This window comes from Xenopus laevis, chromosome 1L, assembly GCF_017654675.1.
Source record: "Xenopus laevis strain J_2021 chromosome 1L, Xenopus_laevis_v10.1, whole genome shotgun sequence".
Lineage (NCBI taxonomy): Eukaryota > Metazoa > Chordata > Amphibia > Anura > Pipidae > Xenopus > Xenopus laevis.
The window spans coordinates 150588006-150608279 of NC_054371.1; the positions used below are offsets into that span (position 1 = coordinate 150588006).

Genomic DNA, 20274 nt, shown 5'->3' on the forward strand with positions numbered 1-20274 from the left:
ATTCAATCAGTATGTACATCATTTTCTTCGCTCCTTTCAGCCACATCCTTTAATCAGATTAGAATCTATAGCATTGATCCAGACTTTATTATAGTTAAAGAAATTCTACATAATCATGCAAGGGACTGCATTTTTTTTTATAGTGAGGCCACATAGCTGACCGGGCAAGTAAGAATCACAGGTACATTCAGTAGATAAGTCTCTTGCCGTCCCCACGTGGTCTCCTGATTTTGTTATAATTCTTGTTAATAATATCATAAAGAATAGCCTAAAAGGGGGAAAAAAAAAAATCACATTTTATTTTCTAGAACAAACTCATAAATGCAAGGCATTCCTAGATCATATGTCTGTTACATTCTGTGCCTTACTGATATGAGGAGGGGATTTTTCATAAGAGCAATTAGTGGTTAGAATTCAATTTAAAGGCTCATACTTATGGGCTTTTCACCACAGGGAAGTTAAGAACAAAATGCAGCCTGTATCTAACCAATAGTGCTGCACTCATACAGGTGCATCCAAGTGCTGAACACACTCGTTCTGCACTCAGAACGACTGTGGTAGATTTTAGCCTAAAATTGCAAACTCTCACATTTCAGCACCAAAATCCCCCATGTTTGCCTGCACCCTGGCCGATGTATTCGTTCCAGGTGCAGGCAAAGAAGAAAGCCAATATCAGCATTGGGGCTAATTCCTGGTCTGTGGTTTTCCACAGGCTGAGGCAGTTACTGGGCAGATGCACTTTATGCAGTAACACTTACATAGGTATTCCTAATCTCCAGGGCTGTGAGTCTGAGCTCTGAATACTGAGATTCATCCAGTTGATGTACTAAAGCTCGATAATCTCCCTGTAAAAAAAAAATGTGGTTAAGAGGGAGAATGTTTCATTGCATTACAGAAACAAGTTGTGGGGAGTACGATGTAACTGGCGAGGTCACTAAATGAGCAGATGTTTCCCTGATATGTCCACTTTGGGCTGGTCAGATCATAAAGGCCACCAATTTAGGCTGTTGGAATAGGACCACATCAATGCACCAGTGCAGTTCTTGCCATGATGGGAAAATCAAACCTGTTTGACTGTGGAGACACTTAAAAATATTTGTATGCAGTGGTCTAAATTTAAAATCTCTTTCACACTTTGATATGTAACATGGGAATAAACAGGAGGTCAGAAAGGCAAACATAAGGGAGCTAATATGAATTTTCAATGGGAGCAAACAGTTGGCCCAGAACAAATAGATGAGAGCATTTTTCTATTGCTATATAAATACTAACCATATTATAAGTTAAGGCAAGACCTGCTTTACATATAATCACTAGAAAAATGAATATTAAAAAAGGTGCTTGCAACCTCGTTTGCTTCCCTTATTCTGAATAAGGGCAAAGTGTGTGGATGCAACTGATTTGCACCTAATGACATACATACTAACTGGTAGTGTCAAGCCAAACTTATATACACCCAAGGCAGGACCACTGCTCTAAACCCACTGCAGAAAGTAACATACTCTACTACAATTGCATACTATAAGGCCCCCAAAACATCCATTGGTTCAGAAGACTTGTTTGTATAACATCATCACTAAGTAGCAGCACTAATCTCTAGAATTCCATATCTACAAGGACCGATCCTGAATGGCTTCTCGCTATAGGATATAATGCAATCATTCACTGGAATATTACAAGTAGCCAAAGGTTCTTACCACATGAGGACTTTTCGCTGCTTTAGCCACTGCGTCACCTCGCTCAGAGAGATATCTGATGGTGGGAACAATTGCATTTTAAGACAGGGAGGTTTCCATTAACAGTGATTAATTCTTTTCTAGAAATACAGCTACAAATCAGAAATTAAAGCCATAACGGCATCACATATACAATTTTCTTACTACGGTGTAGGTGTAGGAACTGTTTGTTTTGTTGAAATTGCTATATTTTCATGGCTACAGCAGCTAAAACATATCTTCTTGACTCTTTATGGTTTGTTCTAATAGTAAGTAGTGAGAAACAACCCAACTTGTGGTCCTCTGTGGGCCATTTATATAAAAATCTAGCGCCATTGTTGGATTGTCCAAATAGCTTGTTAGGGAGCCCAGAGATACAGTACCTGCATTGACATGGAGTTCTAAGCAAATCCATTATAGATTTCAAAGTTATTTGTAAGTATAGTGGTCATTTGTAAATATGGGGAGGATTTCCTCTTTAAGTGGCTCATTTTCATAACTGACTTGTAGATAAACTTACTTTGAAAGCTGGGTCTGAAATGCATCAAGCTTGGTTCTCACGTTTGTCATCAGTTCAAACACTTTTTCCTAAGTAAAATGGAGAAAGGAAAACAAAAATTAGAATAGTAAAGTATAACTATTATATAGGTGGTCACCAGTCTAATTAAAACTGCTGCATTGATTACCTGTACAGCTACTCCAAAGTTATTCCCATCTTCAATCAGGGGAATCTGAAGCTGCAGCCACAGAGTGACCTAAAATTAGAAAGTACACTGCTCTAAGCACATTATTCTCATCAACCCTATATCTCCTATAAATAACAAGTTAACCTTTGGCTCACTGACTGCACTGAAATTATGTACTACATCTTATCTAATCCATCCTGAGATTTTTGTACTGCCCACCTCTCTTACCATGTTCAGTTTCTCTTTTGATTCCTGGATTTCACTCCTAATTCTTTTTTGAAGACTGGCAATTTTCTCATTGCTGGGAACAGGGCCACATGGAGGGCCTTGAAAGTGAAAAAGAATAATAGAAATGGTCATGAAAATGCTTATATCACTAATAATTTGCTATGGCTGGATTCAAAATTAAAAAAAAAATCAATAATCACAACCTCATGAAATATCTTCTAGCATGTGGCCGAAACAAAAATCTTTCACAGCTTCTTCAAATATTGATGAAGCAGAATACCCTGGCTCAAATATGTGGTCTGCAGTCAATTGCTTTCCACAGGCTCCTCACATTATTTCATTCATGGCCTGATAGACATGTTCCGATAACTCCAGTTGAGGACTGAGTAGAGGACCCTGGGCCCAGGCCTGGATTTGTGGAGAGGCCACCCAGGCCTAGGGCGGCAGGATTTTAGGGGGTGGCTTCCCAACCACAACCACATTGGTTCAAAAACACTGGGGATGAGCAAGTTTTTAAAATCTCCCGTGCACCAATCCCCATTGCTCCGGTCCCAATGATGAAAATTTGATGAATAAAAAGGAGGAGACGGGGGCGACGACCGACAGCAGGCCTAGGGGTGCACGCTGTGTAAATCCGGCCCTACCTGTACTAAGTCTGCTTCCTCTATACAGGGGAACCCAGGTGACCTGTGATTTGGAAGGGCCTTATAAATATTTATATAAAAAAAGTAATTGTGGATGCAAACATTCAGGTATTTGTGTTAGAATGAAACAACACATTATTTAATAGATTTGTGCTTGTTCAAGGCGACAAACATTGCACAAACTGCTTTACTATAGGGATGTCTTAAGTCATACTTTTGGTTAAGTCAGAATACTTAATCCTTCATAAAAGACTGATTGGTTGAATACTGGCCTGAAATCAACTTAAAGGGATACTGTCATGGGAAGAAAAAAAAAAAATTCAAAATGAATCAGTTAATAGTGCTGCCCCAGCAGAATTCTGCATTGAAATCCATTTCTCAAAAGAGCAAACAGATTTTTTTATATTCAATTTTGAAATCTGACATGGGGCTAGACATTTTGTCAATTTTCCAGCTGCCCCTGGTCATGTGACTTGTGCCTGCACTTTAGGAGGGAAATGCTTTCTGGCAGGCTGCTGTTTTTCCTTCTCAATGTAACTGAATGTGTCTCAGTGGGACATGGGTTTTTACTATTGAGTGTTGTTCTGAGCTCTACCAGGCAGCTGTTATCTTGTGTTAGGGAGCTGTTATCTGGTTACCTTCCCATTGTTCTTTTGTTTGGCTGGTGGGGGGGGGGAAAGGGAGGGGGGTGATATCACTCCAACTTGCAGTACAGCAGTAAAGAGTGATTGAAGTTTATCAGAGCACATGACTTGGGGCAGCAGGGAAATTGACAATATGTCTAGCCCCATGTCAGATTTCAAAATTGAATATAAAAAAATCTGTTTGCTCTTTTGAGAAATTGATTCCAGTGCAGAATTCTGCTGGAGCAGCACTATTAACTGATTCATTTTGAAAAAAAAAATTTTTTCCCATGACAGTTTCCCTTTAAAGGGGTTGTTTACCTTTGAGTCAACATGTAGTATTTCGAGAGTGATATTCTGAGACAATCTGCAATTGTTTTTTTAATTTTTTATTATTTGTGGTTTTTGAGTTATTTAGCTTTTTATTCAACAGCTCTCCAGTTTGCATTTTCAGCAATCTAGTTGCTAGGGTCCAAATGACCCTAGTAACCATGCAACTGATATGGCTATGGTTCTGGAATAGGAATAGGAGAGGCCTGAATAGAAAGATGAGTGATGAAGAAGTAGCAATAACAATAAACGTGTAGCCTTGCAGAGCATTTGTTTTTTAGATGGGGTGACTCCCCATTATAGAGTTGGAAAGAGTCAGAAGAAAAAGTCATGTAATTAAAAATCTAAATAATGAAGACCAATTGAAAAGTTGCTTAGAATTGGCCATTCTATAACAAGCCAAAATGTACCACCCCTTTAAATAGAATATTCAAATGTAAAATTATCCAAATAACTGCCCCAAAGGCAAAAAGTCAACTTTAGTCCCATGAATTGAAATCACAGGTCTCTGGATCACTAAAGAACATGTCTCTGATATGCCAGGTCGGTCAATGCATATATGGTTCTTAGTGGGTGGTACACAAATTCTCTGGAGGGATGTCAAGTCTCAAAATCCATTACTTCTTAATGGAAGAAGGTGAGGGATGGGAATGAAACTTTGAGCCTAAGGGGTTCTGGAAAATGGGTTGTACAGGTATCATGGATTCCTTTCAGTTTCAATCTGTAGAATCAGGTAGGTATGTGAAAAATAAATAATTTATATTTGGAAGTTCCGACAGTGTTTATTTTATTCACCTTTTCTACCAACTGAATGAACTTAAGTCACCAATAGGGAAGCACCATATCAGGATTCGGTTCGGGATTCAGCCAAGATTCAGGCGAATCCAAGTGCCCAGCCAAACTAAATCCAAACCATATAAATCCTGTGACTTTTTTTCACATAAATAAAGAAGTTAAATTTTAAACCGCACAGTGTGCACAGTTCTCTTTAGCCTTTACTTGCCCTGATTTGCAAATTATGGTTTGGCTTCAGTTTTGATGAAGAATTCAGCCACTCCCAAGAGAGTGATTTCAGTGCATCGCTAGTCATAAAGAAGGGGGGAGGGTATATTTGCCCTTTGATGTGCATGCTCAAAGGGCTGAAAGAATATGCAGTATGAAAAAGGTTTTTTCCCATGTGTAAAAACTCAAACAGAACAGTGCCAAATGATTGCAAGAAGTACATCTGGGAAGAATAAAAAATTGCTACCACACTACAGTGAGTGCCATGTGCAACTTTATTCTGCAACCAGTTTATTCATGGAACCATTGAAAATATATTAGCAGTAACCTGTCTTCTTTCTCAACTCCCCAGATTCTCTCTTAAATCTCTTACTTTAGTGCCATAAGAATTGGGTCGTTGGATATGAGAAGGGGCACATCAGTGTTATGCCCTATAAAGAAAAGTTCTGGTGGTTTTAATTGTTCTTTTGGTTTTAAAAAATCCTAAGGTTTTACACTTTTACCTTTCTCTTCTTCATCATCTTTCTTTTTCTCATCTTTTTCTTTCTTCTAAAGATAAAAAGGAAGATTTTCAACCAGATATCAGTTGAGCAAGCCCCATACAGTACAAGGGCAGTTAAAAAGGCCCAGATTTGTGGGCAGGCCATAAATGATTGGGCCTAAGATGGTAAAAATTGGGGGGCCATGAGTTTCATACAAATTCCTTACACAAGCTTTCATTTTTTCTCTAGGCCAACCTGCATTTCTGATCGAAAAGTATATACAGTACAGTATCACGGAGCACTCCATATAATAACAAAATAATTCCCATTTCACCTGAAAACGATTATGAAGGTATGAATCGTGAATGGGAATTATCTTTTTATTATTGATGCGAGTTATATTTATATAATACACAAAAGCCATGAATAACTTGTAAATTATATCCTTATAAATGGTGAGTAGTGATGTCATCAGTTATAAACGGTGAGTAGTGATGTAATTTCTGTCACATGACTCACTAAAATTTGTGTATTATAATTAATAAAGTACCCCCAGTTGTAAAATATGAGGATATTATAAGTTACCTCGGAGTTCCATGACCTGTATAAAAACACTCGGCCTTCGGCCTCGTGTTTTTATATGGTCATGAAACTTCTCGGTAACTTATAATATCCTTATATTTTACAAGAGGGGGTACTTTATTCACTATATATTTATAATTTTATATATCTTTTCCATGAATATGTAAATCCTTGTGGAACTCCCAACAGTTATTTTTTGTCATTTTTTATATGGACCTAATCACTATATGCTATGCTTTGTAATTTTGCACACAAGGGTTAATTTGTCTAGCAAAGTGAGGGTAAAGGGTTAATGGTTTTACTGGGTGGGCTTTGAAGGTATTTAAATTTGTGTAAATAATGGAACCATTTGTGCTTTTGAGAAAGTGGCTGTTAGGCTACAAAACATGTCAAGCGTATGGTTCTGTGATATGATTGCGACCTTGAACTGCCTATGTTTTTATATGGATAAATAAAGAATGGAGTTTTAATAGTATCCTGGCTTATGGAGTGCGCCATGATATATACTTTTTGGATACTGATGCTGTCTGGGGGTGGGATCTCAAGTTGTAGTACGTAAGAGGTAGATAGTTACCGGGGTGCTATCAAACACTACTGTTCAATCTGCATTTCTAAATTAGACAATGCCACTCAGCAACTAAAATGCTTCTGCCAATAAGAAACCACTGGGAGGGGGGGGTCCATTTAACTGTGTATTATTTACCATTCTTTTTCTTCTAAATGGCTAATAATTGGATACAATCAAGATGTCATTTACCCTTCACTCACCAGTTTTTCTTTCTCCTTTTCTTTCTCTGGATCAGGAATTGGTATGTCCAGTTCAGCTCGAAGTGTACTCAGATCTGATACATTCAGCTCTGGAGACTAAAGGGATAATATACCACAAATTAAACATTGATCAGTACTGAACTGAAACTATTTTTTTCAATAAAAAATGGGTCCCCAGCTGTAGCTTCTTCCCCCACCCCCGTACTGTACCCTCAATCCCATCTTACAGACAGAAGCTGGTCCAGCTCATTTATCTTTTGTGGAATTCCAACTGTAATTAGATTATCTGCCTGCAGGAAAAAAAGAGAATATATATATATACTGTATTTTATAGAGAAACCAGCTGATGCGTAACTGTAATATAAATTAACACTTCACAGAGCTGATTGGAAATCTAGAAAACATAAACTCTTAAGGACTTAAGGAAGGTGCCGAGATACAACTAGATAGCAACCATGAACCAAGGATATTGGTAGGCATTAAACAATAATTCAGGAGATGAACACTGCACACCCATGACCAACTGCTCTTATTTAGACAATCTCTTACTTTTGACCAAAAACAGATGGGCCATAGCAGAAACGTTATTGTTTAATTTCTGGATAATGGCATTGGGACCTGGTCTCCATACTTATGGAACATCAAAAATAATAAAACCCCATCACACACACATACATGTAATTGTGTTATTGTCTCACCTCTTTAGAAAACTGCTTCTGAAATGCAGCAACCTGCAACATGGAAATCTGCATTAGCACACAATAAAAAATCTAGTAAAAAAGCTAATGGCCACAGTATATAGAATGTATACAATAGAATTTTAGTAGTGAAGAAGCAAAGGGAACACTCGTAATCAAAGCAGTGATTAATGCTATTGCGAGATCATGTTGGTGCAGGTGAAGAGGAGCCGGGTTATAGGTGGATTTTGTCACTGTTTATGCTTTCCTAACTGCAAATATGCTGCTAAACTATAAATCCATAGTACAGTATACACAAGGCAGGCCTGGACTGAGATTCAAAACAGGCCCTGGCATTTCAGGTACACAGAGGCCAAAACAGCCCAATATATAGTGACTGTCTATGGCAACTTACAGCAGCCCCTCTGGCATTTGCCAGAACCAACAGATTGCCAGTCTGGGCCTGACACAAGGCAAGAACTACATAAGACATTCTTATAAGGTTGCTTATTAGTTACATTTAGGCACAGTGGTTCTGGTGTATTATAGGAAATAAGATAACCCCACCCCCTCCTCTTTAATAGATTAGAAGTGCCACTAGGTTCCTCCATTGATCTTCATTAGATATGTATACGGAATGCATGAGGTACTACATTTTTTTTTGTACAGTAACTCCTACCAACCCCTACCAACACTTTTTGTCAATAAAAGAGCAATGTATTTATCTGTTCTTGTCGACTTCAATTATCCTTATAAATGACTGTATGACTATGTATGTATCCGTGCACAGTGTACCGATATCTACTGTATTTCTAGAGGTAGCTGGATATTAATTAAAGAATAATTCAACCTTAACAATACATACACACTATATTTTTTCAAGACGCTTTATCGGACATCTGTTGGATATATAATCTTCTTATATCTGACTATAAAATACTGTTGTCTGTGTTATTACAGTTCAGGTTTCGCCATTTGTTTTGGAACACTGCATGTTTTACAAGAGCGTGAACAAAAACAGTATCTAGGAAGATATTATTTCAGGCAGTTACACCATTGGTGCCAGATATCCCTGCTAATAGCTTTAACACTGAACTTCCGTAAGTAGAACTGTTTCAATCCAGCACGGCAAAATGAAACCACAGGCCTCATCTTGTCTCTGTAATGTACAGTCACTATCGAATTTAATTACACAGAATCAAAGCCCTGGCCTGATCATACAAAATACACCTGTAAATCCAAGCATATATAACTTGATGTACTTTACATTTACTTACATTTACAATGCCAGCAGTTACATAGTTACAGTACACAGACACAAACACATTAACACACACTCAGGGTTTTGCATAGTCACGGTTACACTTACTATTTAATATAGCAAATATAGGATATAGAAATACACACTTTTTCCTGCGCAGATGGTGGTATATGTACAGTTGTCATCTTGTAGAATGTTCAGATAGCCTGTAGGTCGTTTATCTGTCTCACTGTGAGCGTCTGGTTTTGTCGTCTGAGCCTTTAGTTGAAAGTGAAAGTAAAAAGAATGGGGCTTTTCTAAAGATGGAGGGAGGGGAGAGGAGATGGTAATAGGAAAATAGTGCAAGATCAAAAGGAAAATATGCAAAATATACTGTAAAACAGGGGCGTAACTACAGAGGAAGCAGACCCTGGGACTACAGGGGGGCCTAGGGGTATAGGGGGCCCCATGAGGCCCTAATTAATGAGCAATTCAACATATATTTGTAAAAAATGATAACATCTGGATATGTTGGGGGCCCTAAAATTAATTTGTTGTGGGGCCCAGTAACATCTAGTTACACCACTGCTGTAAAATTAAAATTGCTGCAGTGGGAAAGTATCTCCTTGTGTGTCAACTGACTGAATATTCATTTTTAACCATCGGATGCCCTGATTAGGTGGCGAAAATGTAATTTTTTTTTTTTTAAAAGTTAGCAAACGTCAAGCAAAATTCTATACAAAGTAATATTTATAAAAGTACAAAAAACCTTACCAGTTCTTAAACATTCACACTTACAAATGAACTTCACCCCTCAACCACACAAAATGCATCAAACTTTTTGAGAAAGCTTTGGCTGCAGAAATGTCAGAGGTAAATCAAATTAAAAACTGTGTTCCCCTACCTGTTAGTGCTACTGGCTGTAGATAGGGGCGCTCCTGTCTGGCCCACCCATTCTAGAAGGTGCAATCACAGAGGAAGTGGATTTATTACTGTATTACTGTAATACTGTATTAGGACACAATTTTGGCATTGGAAAGAAGAGGTGCCCAGGATCAGTGCTAGGGTTGCCACCTGCCCAGTTTTCTTCATGCTGTCATGCAGGTCTGGACTGGGATTTAAAATAGGCCCTGGCAATTCAATTACACAGAGACCCAAACAGCCCCCAGCAGCCCACTAAATAATGACTATGGCACCTTACAGTAGCCCCTCTGGCATTTGCCCAAACCCACAGATTGTCAGTCCGGGCCTGCTGCCATGTTCATTACTGTTAGTATGGCCTTCAGAGTTCTGAGACTGGGGCAAAAACTTTTATAACTCTCCCTACATCCTGTCCAATCCTATTGGATTCCCTTGATCTGCCTCAACTTTAACTCCTCAATAGGACCAGTCCCCTACTGAGATTTCCAGCAGCGAAATAAAGTCCAACAAATCACTCTACCTTTGTTGTATAAAAATAAGTGCCTTGCCACTGCTGCTCGTTCTGCTCTTTCTCTTTTCAGGCCTAAGCTCTCCCACTGGGCTTCCTAGCAGGCTATATGCTAATTAACCCCAAGTAAGAATATTCAGAATTAACCCTCTAATGGCTGCTGTACACGAGGAAGTACTAGGTCCACAGTACGAGATTCAGAACTCCCATTTATCAGCAGTCCACAGGGAGGAAGGGGGCCATAACAATAGCTCAGAATGACAAATCTTGGAGGTTATAGTGCATTTCCTAAGTGAATAGCCCATAGCTTGATAAAGGTGTAAATCACACGTGTGTGTGGTTTTGGGGTGTGTGATTGGTTTCCTTGTTGAGATTCAGTAGTGCCCTTGTGAGCTAGGGTGCTTCTCACGATGATTACTGAATATTAATATGGAATGTGCTATGGTGTGGTGTGTTCTCAGCTTTTACTAGCATGGAAGTCATACTACTTGGTTAAATTTACTTTTAGTGTGTTATAGAATGGCTAATTGGAAGCAACTTTTCAATTGGTCTTCATTTTTTCTTTTTTATAGTTTTTGAATGAATTGCCTTCTTCTTCTGACTCTTTCCAGCTTTCATATGGGGGTCACTAACCCCATTTAACCAACACATGCTCTGTAAGGCTTCAAATGAATTGCTATTGCTACTTTTATTACTCATCATTCTATGCAGGCCTCTCCTATTCATATTCCAGTCTCTTATACAAATCAATGCATGGTTGCTAGAGTAATTTGGATCCTAGCAACCACATTGCTGAAATTGCAAACTGGAGAGCTAAATAACTCAAAAACCACAAGTAATAAAAAATGAAAACCAATTGCATATTGTCTCAGAATATCTCTATGTCATATTAAAAGTTACTTTAAAGGTAAACAACTCCTTTATAACCTTTGAACTCAGTCATCCATGTATGTGTAAAATGAATATTAGTCAGGTTAAAGGGGTGGTTTACCATTGAGTTAACTTTTAATACATTATAGGTTAGCCAATTCTTAACAACTTTGCAATTTCTTTTCTCTTCTGACTCTTTCCAGGTCTCAAATGGGGCTCATTGACCCCAGCAGCCAAACACTATTGTTCTTTAAAGTTACAATTTTATTGTTATTGTTAGTTTGTATAACTTATCTTTCCATTTTGACATTCTCCTATCCATATTCCAGTCTCTCATTCAGTCCACTGCCTGGTTTCTATGGTAATTTGGACCCTAGCAGCCTGCTAAAATTCCAACCTGGAGAGCTGCTGAACAAAAAGCTAAATAATAAACAAATAAAGACCAATTGCAAATTGTTTTAGAATAGCACTCTCTACATTATACTAAAAGTCATTTGAAAAGTGAACAACCCCTTTAAGGACCTTGTCTGCTTGTTAGTCAAAAGATGGCTCTGGCTAAATATTGCATAATGGATAGAGAGAGAGAGAGAGAGAGAGAGAGAGAGAGAGAGAGATAATACAATTATTGATTTTTTTTTAGCTTTAAATAAGCATGTTGTGGGCACAGATACAAATATTTGAATTCCTCAGCCTCTGCTATGTAACCCGTTTCTACAGGAATGACATAGTCCTGATTGCCCTAGATCAGCAACAAAACTGTCTCTGACAATTTGAAGTTGGTCTGTTGCTAAGAACAGGACATTCCATAATATACCTAAATTATCCTTAAAAGTGAACTATTCCTTGTTTAGGGATATAAAGCTACTATTCCATAGCTTTTTGTGTTTATTTTTGAATGTTAGGAAACACCCCGGCACAGAAACATGTTCCCTTTTCCGCTGCTGATGCCAGAATGGATTAAAGTTTAAACATACCTTCTATCTCTGGACCACCCATATTTAGAGTTGCTGAATTTGACATTCAAGAGCCTAGTACAATCTCCCTGGCAAATAATTCAATCACTGACACTTCTCCCTGAGTAAGAAGCTTCCTGTAATCCAGGCCTTTACTGTAGTTGGCTCTGGTACATTATATATACCCTTGTCTTTATTTTACCTGCCACACTTTATTAACTCTATACAGCTAGAATTAGATTAAAAAAAAAAATGTATCAGTAAAAGGCTTGGTATACATACATTCATTTTTGTTTCAGCCAGGCCTGGTATTGTCAGTATTGTGTTGAGGTTGCACCTATTTGTGTGAATGTTTAAGTGTGCCTCATTCACGGTGCACTGTACAGGAATGGGATCCCCTATGTGGAAACCTGTTATCCAGAAAGCTCCAGTAGATCCTATACCTGTACTACTTTAAGCTGGCCGCTTGCACTTTTAGATGAGTGTGAAAGGACATTAATGTATTTCAGAAATTAACATGGTTTATTAGGGTGCTCCTTCAACTCAACACTTATTTTCCTTTTGCAAACAACTCAGTCATGCTCAATCGGCCATCATAGATCTGAAAGAACTTTCCCTGGCATAGTAAAACTATATTTTTTTCCCCTGCTCAAAGTTTTGATCATCATAATAATAATAATAAGCCTGGTTACCAATTTGCACTATGACAGCCCCCTATGAAGGGTATAAATATAAAATAGATTTACTTTTTTTTTTATTAACTTTTGCATTTAATTTGAACAAACAGTTGCTCAGACAGAGAAAAGCTAGTGACAGTGAGACAATAGGCTAATGACATAAGTGGCTATTTGTACTTTGATACAGTTTTAAACATATGGGCAAATCATGTTACATTCTGTACACACTTTGTATTTTAGTCAGCTACATATATTGCACATATTAGAACACATACAGTCCCTGAAAGCCACTTCTCATGACATTTTATAAGGTATTACAGTAAATTGCTTTGATAACCTTCTGCAAATGTGGTTTGAATTAGGTACAGAAGAAATGAAGTCCTACAAATAATTAGTGTATACATGCTGTACATTACGTTTTGGGATTCTGTACCAGCCCAAGGCAACTCAGGCCTTTAGTAGTGAGGGTTTGTGCCTGATGATGCCGCAGGGGACCGAAATGTTGACCTGTTTTCTTTTTAAAGATGATTAAATAAAGATGAAGATATTTTAAATTCCCAGTGTGCATTCCTGATTCTGTGGATTACTGAATATTTGGCATGGAATAGCACCTGGGTATATTTTACCTCAGCGTCGGTGTGCTGGAACCATTGGAACCTATATATATATATATATATATATATATATATATATATATATATATAAACACACACACACACAATATAAAATTAACATGTAAAAAAGTTTCTAAATTGCCTTATCTATTATCAATCAGCCCTATAGCATCAGCTACTATGACAGATGTAATATCACTTTCGCTAATGTTTTAATAAATTCTGAAGACCCCTGTATCAACAGCTGCCCAGAGCACACTGAGCATGTGCAGTACCACTGGTTCGCAAAATACAAGATACAACATTGTCCTGTGGACATCTTTCAAAATTTGGATCATTACTGTTATACGGCTGCTGAACATGTGGGCTGGTAACGTAAGATCAGTACATACACATACAACATTATGCTGCATTAGACAGACTAGAAAGGTAAATAATTACAAAAAAACACAAAAGTTACAGAGTTGCAGACATTCTACCTGTCTACATTATATTTGAAGTTTATTTTAAGACAAACAAAATTAGTTGTAATAAAACAAAGTTCATTATCTTAATATTTAGGAGCCAACCCACAATAAATGTAGACTATTCTAGATTTCACACGCAAATTCACCAAAATAAGCAATTAACAGGATTTTATATGTCCCTTGTTTGAGCTGTGTTGTACAGTACCATGATAATTTCGAAATGCACCAAGCGATTGTTAGAAGTTTGAAATGGTATTAGACAAACATTTAAGGCTAATAAAGCACTGAAAGACAAAGTAAAACTAAAAAGGCACTGACAAAACTAATTTTAGCAGCTGACAAGGTCATATGGTTTTTTTTTAACATAAGCCAAAACATATCCCTTTACATGACTTTTTGCTATATGTAACAGGTTATGTTGGTTTTTATGGAGTAGATGCCCATGTAATAATAACATGACTTTTTGCTATATGTAACAGGTTATGCTGGTTTTTATGGAGCAGATGCCTACATAATAATAACAACGAGTGGATTCTATGTTCAGGTCCAGGGGCTAGAAGAAAGCTTATCCTGTAGTCCTGTAGTGCTCCACTATGGCTGGAGGCAGATGGGCCACTAGAGTCCCTTGACAGGGAAAGCTGTAGGCAGTGTTTATGGAACAGCAAGCATATGTTGCTCTGGAAACATTGCCTCCACCACCCTATGGCCAGCCCTGTACATCTATCAGATGAGTAGTTGTTTGTATCACAGTGCTTTGGCAGTTACCCTTTTCTAACATCTAGAATACTCACCACAAATGCCAGAGCTTAGTGACCAAGTAGTTCAACTCCTAAGCCAAACTACCTATAGTATATCAGATAGATCCACTGTATGTCAAAAGGCAGGCAGTGCTGTGGTGGGTTAAGCAGCCAGCATATTAGAACTGAGTGGAAAATCTTAATTCAGTGATACATATGAAGTGTATTCATTTAAGGATTATGCCACTCTGGGAGTTTTGATCACTGAATCACCAACAGTCCCAGAATCCTGGGTTGAACATTAGGTTTTTAATTGGGTATCTTTGTTTGCATAGAAGAGAAGTCCTCCAAGAATGAAACTATCCATCACAAAAAAGTAGCATATGTTCTTTTTGCAAGACTGTCTGAAGAGTCACTCTGCTTGAAGAATAATCCCGCTGCTCCTACCTACTAGCTATCCTGATTAACAAGAAAAAACGTGGCTTAGGCCTTATTCATAATATCTTGATTGAATTGCTGAGTGAAACAGCACAATGTGGCGTAACAGATGCCAAGTGGGTTGTGGTCTATAGGTATTTAGTGATGAGATGAGGATACCAAGCATGTAGTGTAATCTGTAAATCGACAAAGGATATGGCACTCCATTTAACAAGGAGCACACACCAGTTGGAAAGGTGTCACAGGCAGAATCCATCTTAAATATTATTGCAAATTTCCTTCTGAGTCCAAACTTTTTCTTCCTCCACTCACTTTAGGGAACATTCCATGACCAGGAGGACCTGGTGAATAAAATGTACGACGGTACCAAACTCGATAAGTCAAGTGCCAAAACAGGGTGCCAGCTGCAGCTCCCACTACACTTTGTGTGTAACTTGGAGCATACAGAGCCGTAGACACCAATAGCAAGTTATACAATCCCAGGAGGCTGGCATTCAATAGGAAGACTATGCGCAGCGCTGTGCTAGCTGGGTAGCCTCTTCGTAGATACCGTACAAATACAGCCAGCTCATCTGCCATCGACAAGCTGCATAGTGTGAGCGTGAACGTTTGAGGGGATATGTGATAACCTTGCCATTGGTGCCCCTCGGATTGACAGCTTGCTCTGTCGATTAGTTTTGTTAGGAGAAGTGTACCGGGTGGTAGAGGCTGGTGACAGGAACCAGTTAAGTCCTCTAGCAGCTGGAAGAGGTGGGGTATCCCTTGGCATAATGCTGTACCAATTCCCAACCTTGTTAGGTGCATTACAGTGAGGAATGGTCGACCAGTGGGCACAAATGACACCAACAAGACAAATCCAGATAACAGAAGAAAGGTCCAGCCACAGGAGCAATGCACAAACTTCCTGTGGAAAAGTAGAACAATTAGAATGCAAGCTCCTTAATACCATGTGTGAATGAGGGGTGTACAGAGAATGAATAAAATAGGGGTGTAAGAATGAAGAAGGGTCCAAATGCAAGTGTTCTCTATATGTGGTGGGAAAGAAGGGGGGGAAACAAGGAATGGAGATTCTAATTCCTGGACTATGCTAAGGGGAAGTAAAGCCTGATTATCATTGGAAGGAAGATATATCTCTCATTTTGAGCAACAGAGCCTAACAATGCTTTGTTCAGGGATTATTTAAATTGTGTCAACCCTTCATTTCATGCTCCTTAAATTTTAAAGTATAATCAGCACTAAATGCCTGGTCAAGTGACAGGCACATACTGTATCGCTCAAAATTACAAAATCTGTCATTAGACAGGACCCTGTGTTTTCCATTGACTTTGAATGGAGGGCGATTTCTAGCATTTGTGGGGCTTCCTAGTAGTGACAAAAATAGTACGAATCAGTATGACATTACCTAAATATCCTGCCTATTTTGTCATTGCTCTTTATGTTTTAGGGTAAGACGACAGTTGTGTCGCGTCGGATCAACACTGCGACACCATGCAACAATACTATTTTACCTTATTTTTGTCGCATGCGCGTTGGATCGCGCCAAAATCGTTCGTGGAGTCCTACCCGTAGGGATATTTATCATGTGAACATTTTTATTGATGGAGACTGTGGAGTTGAAGCAATGTACTTTGAATGAGCCAATTTGCCATATAAAAAGTGTCTGGGCTGCCATGGTACAGCAATATTTGATACAATTTAAAAAAATAATAGCAGTAGCCATGCAGTTATACGATGTCATCAATGCTTTTATGGATATATTGGGTCAACAGGGACACATGCATGCACTGTATTCATTACCGTGTGCTAAACACAAAGGACATAATAAGCAGCCAGTCACCCTCAGCTGTTATTACTTCCTTTCTGTTCAATATATGGCCAATGCCTGACCACTGAACATTTGTCCTATTTAAAGTCTGTGGAAATGTTGGAGCTAAATAAGTGATAGAAAACACCGGATCTCTAGATTAGCCCTTCTCCACATGTAGGTGGGAGGGGGACAATATTCACATTGGACATGTTTATGATTCAGAATAGAATTTCCAGGGTCCATGGACATGTTTTAGTTTCCCGGTCTTAATTTTAAATATCTTCACTTCTAAAAATCTATGTCTGGAAGCTGTTTTTTGCATAGCTGTGAATATTATAATAACCCTCTGTACAAAGCAACCTGCATTGGCTCTGTCCAGTTCCAAACATTTCCCAAAACATCTCTTTATACAGTGTTAATGGTGCTGCATTATTAGTAAATGAACAACATTCTGTGATGGTTTATGTGTGCTGGCAATAGAATGTCAGGATATGCCACTGTTCATAGTCTATGTATCAGGTATAGTTATTCAGATCCAAAAGTAATAAGCATGTGTGTGCTCATGCTAAGGTTATATTTTCCAGCACATCATAAATATATATACTTACACATTGAAGAAATTGTTGCTGTTGGAGAAGATGCTTCTAGGGTTGCTTAGTCCTTGCAGAAGAGGGGCCAGACTGACGAGCACTGCCAGCCATAAATGATATCCTCTCCTCACACACACACTGCCCACCACACGGGCACACACCTCTGAACATAAACTCACCAGGGCACACAAACAGTTGGTCAGAGAAATCATCCTCAGGGTCAGAATGTAAATTTGAAAAAGAAACTTGCAGGAATAGTGCTAGTGAAGTGGTTAGCCAGAGCACAGAGACAGTGGGAAATGGCAGGCAAGACAGATCCTGAAATTTGCTGGGGGAAATTAAAGTGAAAAAAATGAACTGGTCTGAAGTAGAAGGGTGAAATGAAGGAGCCACAGAACAGTTCTGGAAAGATCAGATCATTCAGAGCAACTAGAGCAAGACTTGAGAACAGAGTGATAGGCAAACTTTAAATGAGAAAAGCCATCCAGTATAGGCACTTTTCCACAACAGCTGCCATCCTGCCCTTCACCCACTCAGAAGGACGGCTCCAGTCCCCTCCCCCTATCAGCTGTTGAGTCCCTCACATATGACCGACACCAGGACCCCATCCCTATGACAGATGCTGTCACTCTCTGCAGCATAAAGTCACTCTCTGTTATTTGCTAAAGCATTTATCCAGTTCAGGCATGATTGACACTATATAACATATAAATATTGTGATGGCAAACCTCTCACAATTACTCTTAAAATAACACCAACATGCCTCATATCATTTTGTATGCCCTTGGCTCTTTTTTTTTTTTAAAGTTTTTCATGTATTGGTTGCATCTTCAACATACAGAAATAAAGGATCATTTTACAATAATATATAAAGTGTACATTAATTATTCACATGGGTTGAGGGACCCTTCACCAAAATGAGAGCCATCTCTGAATCAATGGTTTCCACAATTGAAGAGCAAACCCTTAATTTTTGTATTATAAATCACTCGAACAGGGATGGGTGGGTGATTTAGGCCGTGTGGGTTTGCGTTAGCATATGTTCCCAAATATGTAGGTGGTTTTGCTAAATAGATTCCTGGGGTGTGTTTGTATCAGTCATATCAGCCCAGACTTTGTAAATTTATCTGGGCAGCCTCTACTAATATTTGTTAGCTTGTAGCAGGGGAGTGCTTGGTTTATTATAGATTTCCATCTCTTTAGGGTGGGTGAGGCAGGCAACTTCCAAGTTAGGATAATAGTTTTCCTGGCATAATAATAAAGGAGCCTCAGGAGGGTGCGCCGGTATTCGTCCTGGACTATATTCTCCATTAAATATGAAAAATGGCATAGCACTCACCCAATATTATAATTTAGTCTCACTCAACCAACAATTTTTGGCGGTGCAGGAGGCAAAAAAATATATAATTAGGAAGATATAGACAGTGTCTCCATTTTGCACACGGTGACTTATACTAACATATGGTCATTATGAGGAACTCCAGTACTTTTAGCCATCCATTTAAAATACCTATGACTCAATATAGTATATTGAGTCATAGGTATTTTAAATGGATGGCTAAAAGTACTGGAGTTCCTCATAATGACTATATTCTCCACTAAGCTCAATATACATGCTTCGCGCGTTTGGCATGTCTAATGTTTCCACTACAAATGCCACCACTTTTCTCCAAAATGCATCGACTAGTGGGTAGGTCAAGAACACATGTAAGAACGTACCTGGTCTTGTTCCGCGTTTAAAACATAGATTGTCAGATAGGGGTCGTTTATTATTCCACACAAAGGAGCATATTACGGAGTCAAGTCTAGTAAATAGGCTGTTTGGGAGTGGGATTGGGGAGTTATGAAATCAGTATAGTAGTTTAGGAAGCACCACCATTTTCATGAGGTTTACATGCCCCAATAAATTGAATGGGAGGCTCGACCTGTGCATAATGTTAGTACCTAGCTGTTGTACCACCGGATCTATGTTTAACTCTCTGTATCTATATGGGTTTGCACTGACGCACACTCACAGATATTTAAACTTTCCCACACATTTTAGCTCTGTTGGGAGTGCTAGGATAGAGGGCATTGGTTGGTTTAGCCGCATGTAAGTGGACTTTTGCCAATTAACTTGAAGCCCCGAGACTACCCCAAATTGGTCGACTAGCCTCAACAGTGTTGTAAGGGACTGTCCCTCGTCCACCAGGTAAACCAAAGCATCATCCGCATATAAAGATATGGTTGGCTCTTTTTCTTTGATTTTGACCCATGTCACAGGTCTGGACAGCTTTCTGTTAAGTACCAATAACACAAATCTAATGTACTTCTACAGAATACCTCTCTCACACAGGTCCTTTATATAAATCTCTGGCAAGCCAATCATACATGACCAGTATGGACCACTAGCAAACCCTGTAACACAGACTCTCTATTACTCGCTGGTATAAAATATCCACAGGCTTAGTATAGAGTCTGGAAGAACCTATCAAAGTCCATTATAATCTATAGTAGGTGCCAGTCATAAAGCTCCTGCCAAATACCTCTTACACAGATGCATGTGCCAGTCACACATGGTTAAATGGATCCACTTGCATAACCCATTGGCAGGTACACTCACCATATCATTTTAGCTCATAATATACAAAAAGTATGATGTAAGCTCCTTTAAGACAAGAGATAATAAACCACAAGATGGCAAGTGTATCTCTTCCAGCAAAAAAATATTATTAC

The 20274-nt window shown here is 38.7% G+C and overlaps 2 protein-coding genes across 5 annotated transcripts; both read right to left on the reverse strand.

The window, feature by feature from the left end:
* Positions 1–68: 68 nt before the first annotated feature.
* Positions 69–10495, reverse strand: psme1.L (proteasome activator subunit 1 L homeolog). Of its 4 annotated transcripts, none has more exons than XM_018248108.2 (12): positions 10419–10495; positions 9145–9256; positions 7759–7791; positions 7288–7350; positions 7061–7156; positions 5732–5777; positions 2630–2727; positions 2402–2470; positions 2236–2303; positions 1698–1752; positions 759–845; positions 69–268 (listed from the first exon to the last, which is right to left on the reverse strand). In XM_018248108.2, the coding sequence occupies exons 2-12, from the start codon at positions 9181–9183 to the stop codon at positions 188–190; spliced, it is 735 nt and encodes a 244-aa protein (XP_018103597.1). In that variant the 5' UTR covers positions 9184–9256; positions 10419–10495; the 3' UTR covers positions 69–187. The 4 variants fall into 4 exon arrangements, with proteins under 4 accessions (XP_018103597.1, XP_018103614.1, XP_041437680.1 ...); XM_018248125.2 differs by lacking the exon at positions 10419–10495 and adding an exon at positions 9882–9928 and having other exon boundaries at positions 9145–9294; XM_041581746.1 differs by lacking the exon at positions 10419–10495 and adding an exon at positions 9882–9900.
* A 2471-nt stretch (positions 10496–12966) lies between these two features.
* Positions 12967–19031, reverse strand: fitm1.L (fat storage-inducing transmembrane protein 1 L homeolog). The gene is made up of 2 exons (XM_018259373.2): positions 17578–19031; positions 12967–16066 (listed from the first exon to the last, which is right to left on the reverse strand). The coding sequence occupies exons 1-2, from the start codon at positions 17769–17771 to the stop codon at positions 15427–15429; spliced, it is 834 nt and encodes a 277-aa protein (XP_018114862.1). The 5' UTR covers positions 17772–19031; the 3' UTR covers positions 12967–15426.
* Positions 19032–20274: the final 1243 nt, after the last annotated feature.

Excerpts from the sequence above, each read along its gene's own strand:
- psme1.L (XM_018248108.2), bottom strand. The coding sequence starts at position 9,183 with ATGACAACTGTACATATACCACCATCTGCGCAGGAAAAA. Across the intron at positions 846-1,697 it reads CAGCGAAAAGTCCTCATGTG|GGAGATTATCGAGCTTTAGT; the intron begins GTAAGAACCTTT and ends TTTTTTTTACAG. Across the intron at positions 269-758 it reads TGGAGATTAGGAATACCTAT|GCTATTCTTTATGATATTAT; the intron begins GTAAGTGTTACT and ends TCCCCCTTTTAG.
- fitm1.L (XM_018259373.2), bottom strand. The coding sequence starts at position 17,771 with ATGATTTCTCTGACCAACTGTTTGTGTGCCCTGGTGAGTTTATGTTCA. Across the intron at positions 16,067-17,577 it reads AGCAACAATTTCTTCAATGT|GAAGTTTGTGCATTGCTCCT; the intron begins GTAAGTATATAT and ends ACTTTTCCACAG.